Source organism: Vombatus ursinus, unplaced genomic scaffold, assembly GCF_900497805.2.
Source record: "Vombatus ursinus unplaced genomic scaffold, bare-nosed wombat genome assembly UNPS02014808.1, whole genome shotgun sequence".
Lineage (NCBI taxonomy): Eukaryota > Metazoa > Chordata > Mammalia > Diprotodontia > Vombatidae > Vombatus > Vombatus ursinus.
In genome coordinates, this window is record NW_020954586.1 from 2,061,785 (window position 1) to 2,078,958 (window position 17,174).

The 17,174-nt window shown below is 52.1% G+C and overlaps 1 protein-coding gene across 2 annotated transcripts in view; it reads right to left on the reverse strand.

The window, feature by feature from the left end:
• Positions 1–17,174, reverse strand: part of DGKD (diacylglycerol kinase delta) — a 128,246-nt gene that overhangs the window by 78,808 nt on the left and 32,264 nt on the right. For both annotated transcript variants that reach the window (XM_027875288.1, XM_027875293.1), the window contains exons 3-4: positions 11,530–11,640; positions 9,023–9,103 (exon numbers count right to left, since the gene is read on the reverse strand). In XM_027875288.1, the coding sequence (XP_027731089.1) occupies positions 9,023–9,103; positions 11,530–11,640 (192 nt within the window). The remainder of the gene's footprint in view (positions 1–9,022; positions 9,104–11,529; positions 11,641–17,174) is intronic.

Consider the following 17,174-nt stretch of genomic DNA (forward strand, 5'->3'; position numbering starts at 1 on the left):
GGCAGGCAAACATCCTCCTCTAGTCTTCCCAGGATCTTCCCCATCATTTGGTAACTCTTCTTCTCGACAGCACCCCCAGCCACGTCAGCTCTGGCTCTGCCAGCCCCTCCTGAAGAGGGGTGAGCATGGGCGTGATGCAAGGCTCTGGAGAGGGCTCTGTGCTCAAGGCCGGCCGCCTGCACCCTCTCCGACAAAGCCCCCTGCCCCAGGAGGGGGCAGGCTAGAAGGAGAAGCCCTGGCCAGGCCCCCAGCCCCAGGCAGCTGCTGCCCGCCCAGGGCCTCTGCCAGCTCAGCCTCACCATTTCTGACAATTTAACACAGAAATCCTTCTTCTCCCCCAAACTCTGAGCCTGGCTCCCTCTCAAGCTGCCCCAGGACCTTCTGTAAACACACACGGGGGGCTTGAGAACCCCCCCACCCCCTCCCTTCCGTCCCCTCCCTCCCTCCTTCGGACTGTCTCTGGCTCTCCATGTTCAGGCCTTGGCCAAAGAGGATGTGAAAACGAGAAGCAGTGAGCGAGGCATCACTCGCTGTGTGTCAGTACAGGGAATGCGGGCTCCCACCGTCCTGGGCATGTCTTCAGAGGATTCACAGCAAGACAGGGAAAAGACTGGGCACCATGAGACCGGGTGAAAGGTTTTAAGCTCCCCTCACCCCACCCCAGTGAGATCAGAGACGGGGCTTCCAGGAGCCAAGATGGCGGAGTGAAAAGGCCGTCGCTCTCACCCTTCCCGTCAACCTCTGAAAACCCAGAAAATGTCACCCCAGAAAAAACCCTGGAACAGCTGAACTGGAAGAAAGACGGGGTGCAGCAGTGCAGGAGCCCAGGGAGCTACAGGGATTAACGGGAAAGGCCCCTCTGGGGGCCTGGCGGAAGGGGAGCAGTACGGAACCGGGAGTCGCCCAGCCAGCTAGTGGAAAGGCCCACTTTAGCACACCAGGAGGAGATTCTGGTGCCTCGGCATTCTGCAGCAAATGGGTCTCCCAGTGCCTCAGCAAAAATAAGGGAACCGTCACTACAAAGGGCCCCAGGTGGATAAGCACTCGACAGCATTTGTCTGAAAGGAGATGAAGAAAGCAACCTAGAGGTGCCAGAAAGTTCCAGCCTTGCTGATTCCAGCCCAACACCAGGTAAGCTGTCAGAACCCTACAGCCTCCAACTGCCAACCAGGAGGAGATCCCGAAGCCCAGGTGGTCGAGCAGGCAAACACCAACACCTGGACCTCCGAGTGCCTCAGTGAGAGTGGGGTAACTGGTGGAAACCAGCTCAGAAAACCACCAGGTGCCTTGGCATTCTGCAGCAAAAGAGTCTCCCAGTACCTCAACAGAAATAAGGGAGGCAGCACTGCAGGGGGCCCCAGGCAGATAAACGCCCTGCAGCACCCATCTAAAAAGAGCTGAAGAAAGCTAAAGGAAAGGAAAAGCAGGCAACCTAGATTTACCTGAAAGTTCCAGCCTTGCTGATTCTAGCCCAACACCAGATAAGCTGCCGGAAACCTACAGCCTCCAATTGCCAACCTAAGAGGCCCCAGGACACAAAGCCAGTGACCAAGACCTAGGCTCCCAACACAAGAAGCTTGGGTCGGTGCCCTCTGCTCCCCAGCAGGAGAGCTTAATCTCTTTAAAGGCCAGGGAATAAAGAAGCACCATGAGTGAAAAAGAAACATACTATAGATTCCTATTATGAGAAGAGTGAAGATCAAGACAGAAATTCTGAAGAGGACAACACTGTCATCAAACCCACATCTGCAACATCAAAAGGGAATATGAGCTGGTCGGAAGCCCAAAAAGGCTTCTTAGAAGAACTCAAGAAGGATTTTAAAAGTCAAATGAGAGAGGTAGAGGAGTCCTTTAAAAGCACAATTGGCTAATTGGAAAAAAAGTACAAAATCTAACAGAAAAAAACAATATGTTACAAATTAGAATTGAACAAATGGAGATCAGAGACAGGGGAGTGGCTCAAATTTAAATGATCAACACCCTCAATTTTACAGAAGAGGAAACTGAGGCTCAGGGAGGTTATAGTTATAGGACATACATGTGGTCTCAAAGGTAGGATCTGATTCCAGGGCAGCTATGTGGTGCAGTGGATAGAGCGTAGGATCTGATTCCAGGGCAGCTATGTGGTGCAGTGGATAGAGCGTAGGATCTGATTCCAGGGCAGCTATGTGGCGCAGTGGATAGAGCGTAGGATCTAATTCCAGGGCAGCTATGTGGTGCAGTGGATAGAGCGCCAGGCCTGAAGTCAGGAAGACTCATCTTCACAAGTTCAAATCCAGCCTCAGACACTAGCTAGGTGACCTGGGCAAGTCACTTCACCCTCTTTGCCTCAGTTTCCTCATCTGTCAAATGGGCTGGAGAAGGAAATGGCAAACCACTCCTGTATCTTTGCCGAGAAAGCCGCCACGGGGTCACATAGGGTCGGACATGCACAACTGAAACCACCGCCACCTGACAGCAGAATAGGGGCCCGCTCTGTACCCCCTTTCCCTCAACCTCACCACACAGATCTCCTCCCTCCCATTTACTCTATGACATCTACTGCACCCAGCCTGGCCTTCCTTTTAGAAGAGTTCTGGGGTCTTCCTCCCGCCCTCTTTCCTATTCTGACCCCTGACAAAAACCCGATGTGCCTCAACCTCCCCTGAGGAGCGCGAGATGTCTGACAGCCAGGGCACCAAGTTCCTGTTTTGTCCCTTCCAGGAGACGGAGACACACCTGGTGCCGAGGAGCTGCCCCGGGCAGGACGAAGCCTCGGATGGCAAGGTGGCGAGGTGGCCACCTGCAAGTGGGCAGCGGAGGCTGGGTGTGGGGCAAAGGGCCCTCTCCTGGTCAGGGACAGGTGGTGACAGGGCTGCTCAGTGACTGTCCTGACACGCCAGTTGGCCATGTCACCCCCTACTCAATAAAGCGCAGCGGCTCCCGATGGCCTCTGGGAGCCAAGGCAAAGGCATCGGCTTGGCCTTCTTATACCTCTCCCCACCACTACTCTGACCCAGGGACTCCGGCCTCCCGACTCAGTGATTCTCTTGGCTCAACATAACTCCAGCAATGTAAATGGAAAGAACCACTAGCCCAGAAGCAGGAGGTGCAGATTATAGAGGACAGACAGGGCCCCAGAAGAGGTCCCAGCCCTGCCCTCTCAGAGGTCAGAGGTCCACAGGCGCTCACCACAGCACACGTTTTCAGCCTTTGTCCATGTATTGGTCAATTCTGCTAGTTTTTCCCTCTTCTTCTGCCCCCCCCCCCCCCATATGACAAACAGTAATTTTTAAGCTGGTTAAGAAAGGAGGTGTAATGTATTAACGACGCATTCAACACAGCAGACCAGGCGTCTATGCCTGACTGAGGGACTCACTGAGCCCCCAGGTGATAAAGCCAAACGCACCCCATCTCCCTCTCCCATTTCCTCAGCAGCAGGTGTGGCAACAATGATGAAATGGGGGCCGATGAGTCTGACGGTCATTTGACATGCCAGACAGAGTCCAGTGTCCTCTCCAGAAAATCAGAGTGGTCAGTACGAAGCTGCCGCTGACAGGACTGACTGCAAGGCGGGGGCAAACTGACTGACCTCAGCGCTGCTCCACTGGCCCCACGAGCAGCTCACGCTCCCTCCTTTCAGGCTCACAGGCACTAAGTGGTGCTTCTTAAAGGAAAGGTGAAAAAAACTCAAGTCCATAAGCAGTTTTTCTGCCTTAAAGGAGAGGAAACCAGCAGGCATCCGATGGCTGTGGTAGTTAAAGATGGCACCAGAAACGTCAGGAGAGCTTGCCGGCAGCAGCCGCTGTCTGTCTATAGCAGGCCCGGCCCTCGCCATTTGTCTGCTTCCTGTATGTGTGTCCCACTCGTGGATTCCCCCAACCCCAGGACAACTTCCTAGCCTCATGGCCAGACCCTGGAGGCTGAGCCTCCTCCAGGGGAGAGAGGATGGACGGACGGACACCCAACGGTGGCTGCCAGGGCTCCCCAAAGTTTGGTCTGAAGCGACGCAGGGATGGGATGCTAGCAAAGAACACAGAGGAAAGTATGAGATTCCTTTAAAATCAGATAATAAGCTTGCTCCCCATTCCAGATGAAGCAACAAATCGATCCACTGACAAACATTTATTAAGCCCCGACTGTGTGCCAAGCACTGTGAAAACAGGGTGGAAATCTAAGCGTGCTCTCTAGAAACTCGCACCCAGGCGCACACACAAAATAAATCAAGTGAAGTGAATCCTGTAGGCCGCGGGCTGCCACGCGTAGCAGAGAAGGCGCCAGACTGGAGTCAGGAAGGCCTGACTTCGAATCCTGCTCAGATACCAGCTCTCTTGGCCTCAGCTGCTGTCCTGGCAGGACACAGGGACAAGAGTGGCACCTCCTCACAGGGCTGTTGGGCGCCTCGAGTGAGAGAACATTGGTAAACCCGGGGGCAAAGGCAGGAATTCCCAGGGACCGAAGGATGGCAACGTGTGGGTTTGGAAGAGGACAAAGTCGGGAGACAGAAGAGCCGTGTCTTTGATGCGCTGTATCTGCGCTGCACGCGAGGCCTCAAGGCTGGCCCATCTAGAAGCCGCCTGCAGAGGGGTGAATGGACCCCAGGGGAGGACCCAGGAGGGTGAGGCGTGGAGATGATGCTCCGGTGACACCATCGTCCCTTCCCACCAAACATCAGAGGCCGGCCAGGGATGGCGCACAGCCGAGGCCCAGGGGCCCAGCCTCAACGTTGGTCTCTCCTGCATCGTGACTTTTCTCAGGGCTCCCATTGTTGGACAAATCCTCCATCGCTGGGGGTACCTTTGCAAAGCAATGAGCTTCTGACAGCAGACCCAGCATAGCACCTGCTGCCCCCGAACCGTCGCCTCAGGCCCAGTCACTCCTTGCCCTTGCTGGGCCCGAGCCCCCAGGGAGAACTTCACCTCATTCTGGAGGGGTTTCTGCATTCCTTCTGGGACCACACCTGGGCTCAGGCTGCTGCCCCCAGGGAAAGAGCGAGGGCCCCCACATCCTCTTCCTTACCACTTGCTCACAAGTGAGATAAGGGTCCAATCACATGCCAGCTCCCAAGGGCAATGACTCCTGACCCCCTTCTTTGTCGGGGCTCTCTCTCTTCCTCCAGCGAGCCGGCCACTCTCACACCTATGTGTTCTGTGCACGTCCCTGCCAATGCCAAGGACACCGGCTCCTCAGGGGCCCGCATTACGTCCTTTGTGTCTGGATCAGAGGGCCTTTAACAGCCCTAAGCTTCCCATGAAAGGGAAGGCCCTGTGTCAAACATCAGGGAATACGGAACCCCACTGGTGCTAGAGGACCAAAACAGAGCATCTCACGAGGGCCACGGAGGGGTGCACAGGAGAGTGAGGAGGATCCAGCATGTGAGCAGAGGCGCCATCATGGAAGGGTCTGAAAGGAAGCAGGAGGGAGGACAGGCGGGCAGCGCACGTGTTGGCAGGAAAGCGCTGGGGGGGTGGGGACAGAAGGTGGAGAGTGGCTCCAGGAGGGGCGGGCTTGGATGATGATGGCATCACCAGCCCTGTTACTCGGCATGATGAAACCTGCCTCCCTGATGGAGGCACATTCGCACAGCATCTTAAAAAGTCAAGTCCTTTTTAAAAAAAACCCATACCCTATAAACTCCAAATGCAAATCAAACAAAAAACTCTGAAATTAAACATAAATTTTGCTCTCCAAAGCCTTGCGAGGATTCTTCTGGCACGCAGTCAAGCAGAACTGCCCGCTTCCAAACCTACTGCTCCTGATAATCAGTCCCGAATCCCGCGGTGCGCGGCCATATGGGGAACAGCCCCAGCAGCTCTAGGCCACAGTCAGGAAACATTCAATTGCATGGCTTCCCGTGTGTCCAGTCACATTTCTGGCTCCCCTGTGCCCTGTGTGGAAAACTGTAGTAGCATCTGTCAGCAGAGTAATGGGGACCTGGAGAAGGGCACCTGGGCTTCAATCTATGTGAGATTCATCAACAAGCAGGTTATTGCTTTCTTTCAAACTTAAGGGGGAGGAAAGTGGGGAATGGAAGAGAAAATAAATGTCCATTAAAAATAAAATAAAAACAATCGAGAGAGAGAGAGAGGAGAGAGAGAGGGAGAGAGAAAGAGATCTCCCTTTGTCTGATGGCTATTAAGAGAAAACCAGAAAAAACACTAATGGGAAAAACCCATCATCAGGAATTATTCTAAAGGCTTTAAGGAAGCAGGAGAGAAAGGCAGACCCTGATTTTTCAGCTGGGAGGCTGGGGGGCCTGAGTGGCTCGTGGAATGCAGCTGGGTTCTTTGAATACTGAGCCAGCATCCTTCCCCTCCACTAACCAGACACTCTCCTTCTCTCCCCGCGTAAACAAATGACTCCTGCACCAAAAGGGGGTGAATAATTGGCAACTAGTCAAATAACATAAACAAGCCACTTGTGGAAGATTCTGGGTGACAGGGGCCACGTGCCCCAAATCACGGGAATTACAGGCTGCTCCAGGGCTCCACTGCACAACTAGGCCGCAGTGGACAAAACCGGAAAATGGCCAATACTGGAGGGACTGTGGAAAAGAGGCACACGAATACATTGTTGGTGGAGCTGCAAACTGGTCCAGACATCAACTGGAGAGCACAGGAACAAATTATGGAATAGGAACGGAATAGAATAGGATTGAACTCTAAGAAAAGACAGAAAGGATGACTTCAGAGGAATCTTAGAAGATCTGTATAAACGGATGCAGAGTGAAGTGAGCACAACCCGGAGAATTACTTACACAACAACAATGCAATAAAGACAAACAACTTTGAAAGATTTAAGAATTCTGCCCAACACAATGACCAACTCTGATTCCAGAGGACAGATGAAGAATGCGCCCCACACAGACCGAGACATATTTATCTTTTTAGACATGGGCAATGTGAGAATTTGTTTTTCTAAATTATACTTACTTGTTACAAGGGTTTTGTTTTTCTTTCTTTTTCTTTAGTGGTGGGAGAGAGAAAAAAAATAAATGTTGAACAATTAAAAAAATAAAATTTAATTTCAAAATAAAGAGGTAGGGAAGGCAGTTGTCCAAACCATGCTCTAAACTAGGCTGAGAAGAGAAGGAAACAAAAATGGTCTTTTAGAAATCTTACCACATGTGTCAGACACTAAAAGAACAAAGAGAGAAAGTTTGGGGGCAAAGCCCAAGAAAGGGGATGAGATATCAGGGTTCACTACAAGAGGAAAGTAAGAGGAAAGAGAAAAAACCGAATGAATATTTCTTAGAATGGAGTGCCACTGATGAAGACCATTCAAACAAAGAAGAGAAATGATGGGAAGGGGCTGAAGGAGGAGAGGCAGCTACGTGCTTTTGTGTGACGGGCAAGGGAAGCATTTTAAAAAAAAGAAAGCAATTAACACAAGTCGGACCAAGGAATCTGGGCTGGGGCTGAGCAGCTCAGGGAGGGAGCGAGTAGGCTGTCTCTGGGAGAGGACTGTAATCAGACCGCTAAATGCAAAACACACTGGGAACCTGGGGTGCATCAAAAAAATAGAAGAGAACTGGATGGAGGGAAACAGATTTAATTATAACCGTGAATGCTGATTGAACTTGCCAACAAAACCGAAGTGAAAAGCAGAACAGATCAGAGAACAGAGCTCCACGGTCTGCAGCATACGAGAAACACACCCCCTAAGGGAGGCTGCAGGAGATGAAGAGGGAGAGGCCTCGGGTTCAAATCTCTCCTCTGCCACTGACAACCTGGGGGACCCGAGTCTTGTCACAACTTCCCTGAGCCTCAGTTTCTTCACCTGGGAAATGCAGGGACTGGACTAGACACCCTCTAAGGTCCCTTCCAGAAAGGATCACGTTTCAGGCAAATTGAAAAAAAGAAAACAAACAAACCGAGAGTTGCCATCATCATTTCAGAGAAGGCTTCCATCAATACACATAAGGTCAAGAAAGACAACAGGAAAACCACACGACGCTTTAAGGCACCACAGACAATGAAATCCTATCAGTATTTACTGTCTGGACAGCAGAGCAGAGCGTGGAAAAGCGAAATGTAACAACAGAGTAGCGCAGTGACCAAGGCCACTTTTACATTTCTCTTTCAGAAACCAGTCAACAGAAGAAGAGAAACAAGGAAGCTGGAGAGGGCGAGAGGAGGCCGACAGAGGGATGGATGATCTAGACCCGAGAGCCCCGGGATGGCTCCCGACGTCGGCGTCAAAGACCACGTGTGCTGTGCAGCATCACTCGCTACCTTTACAAAGATACCACACTGGGGCACAAAGAACCCAAATAAAGTAAGGCGAGAAAAACACCACACATCCTTCGTAGAGCATAATGCCGTGTGGATGACTGCACCAAGGAAGGAAATGTAAACAAAAGGCAGAGAAGTGAGTGGGTCCAAAACAAAGTCAGAGGAATGACAAATAATTATTGTCAAAGAAAGTAAAACCAAGCAGAGACGTGACCCAGGACACGGCATGCAGCTTTGGCGGCTCTCTGGGGAACATTTCTCTCCCTATTTTAAACACAGGTTAAGGAGGAAGAGGACTCACAAACCAAGCATGCACGTATTTTTAAAAACAAGGCAACTGACAACCAGCGATTCCATAACCAGCAAAAGGAGAAATGTTGAAGACCAAAGGAAGAATGGAATTCCGTTTATTATTTCACCAGTATGGGGGAACTCCCTCCAGGGAAACAATTAAGCAAACAGCAAACTAATGCCTTGGGGAATGATTAGCTGGGCCAAGGCAGCTGTTGCACCCCGGTCCTGGGAGCCCACTGCTGCCACGCTGCCTCGACCAGACTACAAACACCAGCCAAGCATCAGAGCAGCCGCTGAGGCGCCTGCTGGCTGACAGTCAACGGGTCTCCTCCGTCCTCCTCTCGAAGTCTATTGCCTCCTTACTGCTGGGCAGTCATAGATTTATTTTGAGAATTCACCACAGTTTACCATTGATCCTTCCACCAGAAAGTGGAGCTGAAAAAATACAAGGTGACTCCAAAAGCTGATCAGAGGTGACAGAAGACGCCAGGGAGGAGGCGGGCAGAGAAGCTTACCGTGAAACTGTTGTTGACATTTTTGGTACTAGATTCGGCTACGCTGGCATCAGTTAGATCCACTTCATCAAAAATGATCGACTGGAAAGAAAAAGAGACGGACATCCTGAGTCCCGACACCCAACAAGCCAGGTGTGCCCCACGCTTTTCTCATCAAAAGTACACAGCCCACAAGAACGGTCCCAGGAATGCCCTAGGACAACGGAGCCACTTCCCTCCCCCAGGGCTAGTAACAGCTGACCCAAACAAGGACAAGCCACCGGGCTTGTCATAGAGAAAACTGGGGAGCCAGCTGAGAGCAGTGCGGCCGAGGAAATTCTCTGCTATTTTCTAAACGTGCCTCAATTAAACTCAAAGACAAAGGTTGACTTAGAAATTAACATTCTCTGTGGTGAACTGTATTTTTAGCTATTTTGTTAAGCATTTCTCAATGACATTTCAATCTGGCCCAGCACCCTGCCATGAGTTTGGCCCCTCTGGTCCAGACGACCTTAAGGGTCCCTTCCAACTTTAAATTCATGAAATGGATTTTAGATTCTGATTTGTAAAATGGACCCAGCGTTTCAAAGGTCCCTCTGGTCAATTCAGTGACAAGAGAGCCTGTAAAGACGGAGGTGAAGAGGAGAGTGGTATCCCATTGCAGCCCAGCTCTTTTTCAGTTCAATTATTAAACAGTAGTAACCCTCAAACTCCTTTAAGTTCTTCTCGCTCAAAAATCCCCACCAGTCACTCTAGGGCAAAAACACCCCACCAGCTTCCATCAAAAACAAGGCTCCATCGTGATACGCCCTGGGACTGCTACTTGTGCTGTGACTTAGCCCACAACAGAAGAAAGTGTAGAAAATCAGTTGGCCAGCATCACAAGGGGCCCAAATGAACCTTAACAGCCAGCCAGAACACGTATTTGAATCTGACAAGATGGAACTGGATAAGGACAAAAGAAAAGCCATCGGTTTGGATTCACCAGTCTAGAAGGGGCACAGAGTCATGGCAAGAGGGCGGAGGTTCATACATGTGCCACTGACAGCCTAGACTGGTGCAGGATGCCGGACAGGGAGCCAAAGTCCCACTAGATCCTCCTTTTGTCAGAAGCCTGTGCTCGACACTGGCCATGGCGTGTCAGAAGACACTCTGCGGACCACAAAGCACCACACAAGCATCACTGGTTGTGGTCATTAGAACGGCTGCCACCATTCTCATCTGAAGAGCACCCGGAGCCTGCAGCCAGCCCTCTGAGGGCCCCTGAGATCCTGCCGTGTGAAGATGCTGAAGGAAAGGGGGGTGTTCAGCCAGGAGAAGAGGAGGCTCGGGGGACAGGATGGCCGTTTTAAGTATCTGAAGGGTTGCCTCTTGGAAGAGGGAGATTTGTTCTGTCCGGGCCCCGAGGGTGGAACTAGGAGCGAGGGGAGGGTGCTGCAAAGAGGCACCCTCCTAAGGAAGGGAGCGATTTCAAAGTGGAGTGAGCTTCCCCTCCCTGGGGACTTCAAGCAGAGGCAGGAGGACCTCGGGTCAGGCATCTGGCAGCAGGGATCCCTGTCTGGGTGGGGCCTCTAGGCAAGGTGCTGGGTGACCAGCACTTCCTGCACTGCTGGGCTAGGCAGGCCCTGTGGGGACAGGTCCCTGTGACCAAAGACCTCACGGTCTGGTCTGGAAGAGAAACCACAGCCATGCATCATTAGGACAGAAAATAAAATACGGCAGAGGCCCAGGAGAGAAAGTAAGTGTCTCAGTAATAAGGCCCTTATAAGAGCCTTGCTCAACGTTGACAAAGACTTGGGTCAGCTTTTCTCATTTCTTCCCTCTTCTGGTCCAAGGCCCTTATCAAGGGAGGGGGAACCAGGCGGCTGAACAAGCCTCCCTTCTCCCATTCCAAGCAGCTGCTGGAACCTGGGGCAAAGAGAGAGCCCCTTCTGATATGCCCGCCTATCCATCCACGGGCGCTCACGCACACACACAGAGGCACACTCTGATAAGAGATATTCATCACAAATGTCGGTCATTATTTATATATGAACACTTGTAAATCCAATGCCTGCCTGGCTCCTTCTGAAAAGATGGCCTGCCCAGAGACAGGGACTGTGGTCCACGAGCCCCAAGGCCAACAGAAGGGAGGGCACAGAAATTCTTAGCGCCATAATAAATGCTGACGGCCCAGACTCGAGAAGCCCAGGGTACTGCAAATGCCAGGAAAGAAAAAACCTACATGAAGTTGGTGATTCTCGGCGTTTTTTTAAAAATACTAAATACCCTATTGTTTGGCAATTCTGTGACACTTCTCTCCTTGAAAAAAAAGTGTGACATTTTAAAACTTTTAAATGAACAATAAGCCATTTTGTAACAAGAATTTGCAACCCCACCTTGAGATCATCCTTGAGATCACGGCTCAAGCTCCGCACTGGCAATCACTGCCCTTTCTGCAGGAAGGATGCTATCTGCCTGCGCGGGAGGACTGCGGGGCTCCCCCTGCCTCCCTGTCACATGCCCACCCTGCCCCACTGTCTCCTCACCTTGGCGGTTTTTGCATAATACAGGGTCCGTCCTCGAAGTTTGAAATACCGTCTCTTCCAGCGCTGGAAGGAACTTGTCTGCTTCATCAACATCCCCTCTCTTATGATCGTCTAGAAGCAGAAAAAACAAACAACCGTTACCAAGGACCCTGTTAACCCTTTCCCTCCATCAAGGAACATCAAAGTGGAAGGAGCGTTTGGTTCCAAGGAGAACCAGGGACCCTCTTCCGCTCTGTTCATCATCGGGCCAGGACAGAAGGAACCCAACACACTGGGGGCAGAACCCAGGCAGACTCTGCCAAGGCACCAGGTGGAAGAAGGGTTGCCTGAGAACCCCCCACCCAGCTTCCCTGGGGTGAGAACGTGGAGCCTGGTGGCGAGCCCAAGGCCCAAGGGCAGGCTGAGGGGGCCGTCTGTGGGTCACTGAGGGATGCGCGCTGCCCTCCGCCCTGCACACGCAGCCCAAGTGAGGCAGCAGCTTTCCCCAGCAGCCAGCATTTGGGGTTCTCCAGCTCTGCTTGGCCCTTCTCTGGCTGGCTGCCATTTCCCAGGGCTGTGCTCCGTCCACTGCTCTGGACCGATCGGACAGCCCTCCCTCGGCCAGGCATACAGGAACACCAGTCACACTCAGGCACATCCACGACCTTCCTTCCTCATAGATCCCATCAGGCCCAACAAGGGCAGGCGTCCAGTACCAGGAGTCGGTATGGACAGAGGACCATGCCCAAGGAGTGCAGCCCCACCCCTAGCCCCTGCAGAACCCTGACTCCTAAAAGGGAGACCCCCCCCCAGAACCTCATTAAGTGGGCTTCTGTCCCCCAAGGAACAAAGGGCTGGGCTGGTTGTGCTCCAGGAGCCCTGGGCCCCCAGAGGTTTCGAAGAACCACCCGAGGATTCCCCCAGGACCAGAACCTACTCATGCAATGGGCAGAAAGGGGCCACTCTTCCATCACACTGACCCCATAGAGGCTGGCATCCTGGGCACAAAAAAACCCGGAAAACAACCCACCGGAAATGCTTATGTCAGAAAGGGTCCCGTCATCCAAGATGATCAGATGATAAAAACCCCTTTCAAGGCCAGAAGAGCTAACTTTCCCACAGGGCTCGAAGGCCTGCAAAGCATAAATTTATCCCCATTTTACTGATGAGGAAACTAAGGCTAACACAGGCTAAGTGATTTACCTAGGATCACACAGCTAGCAAGCATCTGAGGCAGGATTTGAACTCAGGTCTTTCTGCGCTCTATCTGCTACGCCTCCTCATTGCTAAATAAGCAGTGGGTTTCGCTCTAATTATGTCTGCCTTGGTGTAGCGACTAACTTGAAAACGTTTCTTTTCCGAGGGTCTTTGCCACCTGGAGGGACCAGCTCCACTCAGGACCCCCTTCATTCTCCAGTCACTAATCTGCAGCAGGAGTAGGCCCAGGGAGTCCGCGTCTCCCCCTCCCTGAAGGCACCAAAGCAAAGAGCCAGCTCTCTCCAGACCCCAGCAGGATTTTCCTTGCAGGCCCACAAATGGGCCTAGTTCTGTCTGCTCTTCCACCCAAAGCAAAGCCTTCGGTCCACTGCCCGTTCTGACGACTCTGGCATCCCTCCCCCCGTTTCTGGGTCCAAGCCTGTGGCATCCCCTAATCCTGCTGGGTGCCCTCTCACTGGGGATGCTGAGCATCGACACTCCTTAAAAGACAAAATGTGGGCCTGGGGTTCCAGATGGGACTGAAGAAGATGGGGACGGGGATGTCCATGAGCATGAGGAATCCTCTCCTTCCCATGGAAGCTTGGGCTGCCAGGAAACAAGAGGCTGGAGGGAGCGCCTCCAATGAGCAAGAAGGAAACATGCCTGGGAAACAACCTCTGGACAGCAGGCCCAAGAGAACCCCTCACTGTCCTGCCAGAGGAGAGAACCAGAAAAGTGAGACCGAGTCAGAGAGGAAGTGCTGGGCTCGGAGCCCAGGAGCAGGGCCTGGAGGAGCACGGGCTGGGGAAAGGACGGGCGGCTCTTTTGGTGGGAACCGCAATCAGGCGCCACATGCGGATATCTTCCTTCCTCTTCCTCCCAGGTCAGTCTGGGGAGCTCCCTGCACGCTCACGGGATGTCCCCTGCTCCTGAATTCTGCAGGGCTCACTCAACTCTGATGGACACACACACACACACACACACACGCACACACACACACAGACACTCTCTCTCTCTCTCTCTCTCTCTCATCTCCTTTAAAGCAAAGTGTTTTTTTACAACAACAACAAAAAGAAACCCTCCTGCTCTCTCCCAAAACAATAAAAAGAAAACACCTCTCTGCAGGAAGCCTGCTCCCATCTCTGTCTCCGAGATATACATTTCAAACAGAAAAGAAAAGCACCTGAAAAACCAACCCAAAGGAATCATCCCTCTCTCTCCCCCTCCCCTCCCTTTCTCCCCCGCCTTTCTCCCCCTCCCTCTTTCCCCTCTCTCCTTCTCTCTCCTCCTGTCTCCCTCTACTCCCCCACCTCCCCTTCTCTCTTTCCCTCCTCCCTTTTCTCTCTCTTTCCCTCCTCCCTTTTCTCTCTCTTTCCCTCCTCCCTTTTCTCTCTCCTTTCACCCCTTTGCTCCCCCCCCCCCCCCCCCCTAGACAGTGAACGAGAGGGAGCCCCACCCCAAGGCTGCCCAAAGAGAGCTGCTGTTCTATTTTTAGCCATCCTAGTCTCTGAGCAGCGTCCGGCGGTTTCAGCCGCAAAGGCCAGGGAGAAGATAACAACCAGCCGTTCTCTGCAGCATTCTTCTCACAGACAAACTTAAGTTTCTCTCAATCTACCCCCTAGATTTATTAGAGTAAGTGGAAAAACTTAATTTAGAAGGAGGAACCTGGGCCATTTCTTAACAAAGATCCCCAGGGAATGAATGAACTAAGTATAGCCAGGAAAACCGAAGTCAAGAGGCTGGCAGTGTGTCCAGGCTAAGGCCTGCAAAGTCCCTCCAAAGGCTCCTTGGCCTGGCATGATCAGCAGGGCCCAGCCTGTTCCTAAGAGCCAGGCCTAGCTGCGTTCTGACCCTCAACTTCTACACAGCGCCAGCATACACGTGCATGGGGGAGGGGGGTGAGGTGCACATGAGGTGAAGGACCCACATCTACCACCTGTGGCCAGAATGACCAGGAGGGCAGCTGCCAACTTTGGGACCCTGGAGAGAGAACCCTGCAAAAGGTCAGCAAATAGTGTCTTACACACGTTATTGACTTCCATATGTATGTTTATGTCATGATTTATTTATTCATTCATTCATTCATTTATTTATTTATTTTAGGCAATTGGGGTTAAGTGACTTGCCCAGGGTCACACAGCTAGTAAGTGTCAAGTGTTTGATCTGAGGCCAGATTTGAACTCAGGTCCTCCTGACTTCAGGGCTGGTGCTCTATCCACTGTGCCACCTAGCTGCCCCCATCATGATTAAGAGAATGTAAATTCAGTTAAAAACATGAATTCATTTGGTCATTTTTGTCTTCTGCTTTCTCAATCAATTGAAAATAATAAACCATCATGGGGGAGGATAGAAACTCTTTTGTATTAAAAAGGGGTCCTCCTGCTTAAAAAGGGGGGAGCCACCGGCCACACCAGTGCATGGGAAGCTGGGCGGTGCCTGACAAGAGACCACCCACCACATCCTATTCTGAGAAGGTGAAAGGTCAGCTGGCTTACCCTTAACTACAAAGAGCTGGCACCCTGGTGACTTATTAGATTGTCCATGACACAGAGCTGGGACTTCGAGGTCATCTCCTCTAACTCCTCGTTTAAAGATGAGGAGAGTAAGCCCCAGGAAGAAGTGATTGACCCAAGGTCACCTGGATAAGAAGCAGCTGAGAAGAGATTCGAACCCAGGTTGTCTGATGGCAGAACCAGGGCTCCCGGGCCTCGCCTGCCCCATCTGCAGGTGCCTCACCCCCACGCTCCCCGCTGCGGAACTACATGGTACATATTTACACTTCCTCTCCTTGGACCCCGCACACTATACCCGTCCGCACTTATCCATCCCGTTAGGAGTGAGCCTCTCATGGGCGAGCACTGCTTCGGCCTGTGTGCTTGTCTCCCCAGGCAGAGCACGACAGAAATGCTTAAGAAACACCCGGAGAGGGACGCACCGAGTCTGCCTCTCCTCCCTTGCACACAGGAGGAGTTAGATAAATGCCACGTGCAAAGGACAAAGCCTTTAGGCCAACGAGGACAGAACAGGGAAAGGAGCAGGAGAAGCCCCATGCCCTTCAAAGTCCAGGCTTTCCAGCTTCCTCAGAGCACGGCGAGCCACTGGGCAGGAGACTTTACTGGGCTCCTCACTAGGGCCTGCTGCTGGCCAGACCCGAGGATGCTGAGCAAAGTCTTCTGCCTCTTCCTCCTCCGAGGTGGCAAGCAAATAAAAAACAAAGGTGAGAAAAATCTGGCCTTGGCCAGCTGGGTGCCAGCTGCCCAAGGGGCACTGTCTGTGACCAGAAAGATCAAAAAAGACAAAGGTCTTTTTGTTGTGTTTATTTGCAGTAAGGGCAGAGACAGAGGAGGGGGGCTGGAGCCTGAACCTTGGAACTCCCCAGAAGGAGAAGATGGTCTGCAGGCAGGCCTGCCTTGGGCATCTGAAGGGGCTCTGTTGGGAAGGCTGGAAGTCAAGCACTCTGAGGGCTTGTACAGCAGGAAGAAACCCCGGTCCCTTTAAAGACAGAAAATGGGGAAGGGAGAGCGGCAGGGACAGCCAGAGCCAGGGCCAGGGCCAGGGCCAGGGCCTGCCTGGCAGGGGCAAGAACAGCCCGAGCCCTGGGTACCAGCCCAGGGCCTCTGGCTAACAGCTGGGTCCCCAGAGTGAAGTCACTTCCTGTCTTCAGGAATGAAATGAGGGGCTTGCCAGGCTCCTTAGAATTTGACCCTAGGGCAGCTTAGAAAGGCATTAAGTTCCACTCCCACACCCACACCAGATCAAAATCATTTTCCTACTTCATTTGCCCAGGGCTCTGTTTGCTGGTTGGTCTTAAGCAAAGCAAAGGGAAATGCCCAAGTTGCTGGGTCCCGTGCAATCGGCTGAATTCGCCTGCTCCCACATTTGGTGTTTGTTTCTCTGGCAAAAATCAGGCTCAGAGATGTGTAGCTGCGTTTGCTCTCTATGACTTCAGGATAAGGGTCTGAGGGCAGACTTCCCTGAGAGGGCGGCTCTGCCAGGCATCATCGAGAAGATCAGAATCCTGGGCATGGCTCCGAGGGCAGGCTTGTCTCCTGGTAATAGAGGGAAGGGTTTCCCACATTTATGAGTCTAAAAAAGCAGTAAATCAGTCAGACTAGGCCAACCTTGGGACACTGAGCAATCCTGTCACCTGAATTTATAAACTACAGCAGGATCAGAGTCTAAAATCATTTTATGAGGACAATAAAAGACATTTACCCAATGGGGTGCTAAATGGCCTTCAATGGAAAAAGACTAATAAGGATTTGTACATCACTTTAAGCCTTTTCTTTGAGCAGCAGCCAGGCACAGGGGACAGAGGGGTCCAGGAAGACCTGGGTTCCAATTCTGCCACAGAAACATCCTGGTTGTGTGACTCTGAGCAAGTTAATCAAACTCTCTGTGCTCAAAGGCCTGAAGCCGTCTGCAGATTTAGCAGGTGCCAGAATGTGCCAACCTGCATCAGTGGAGGG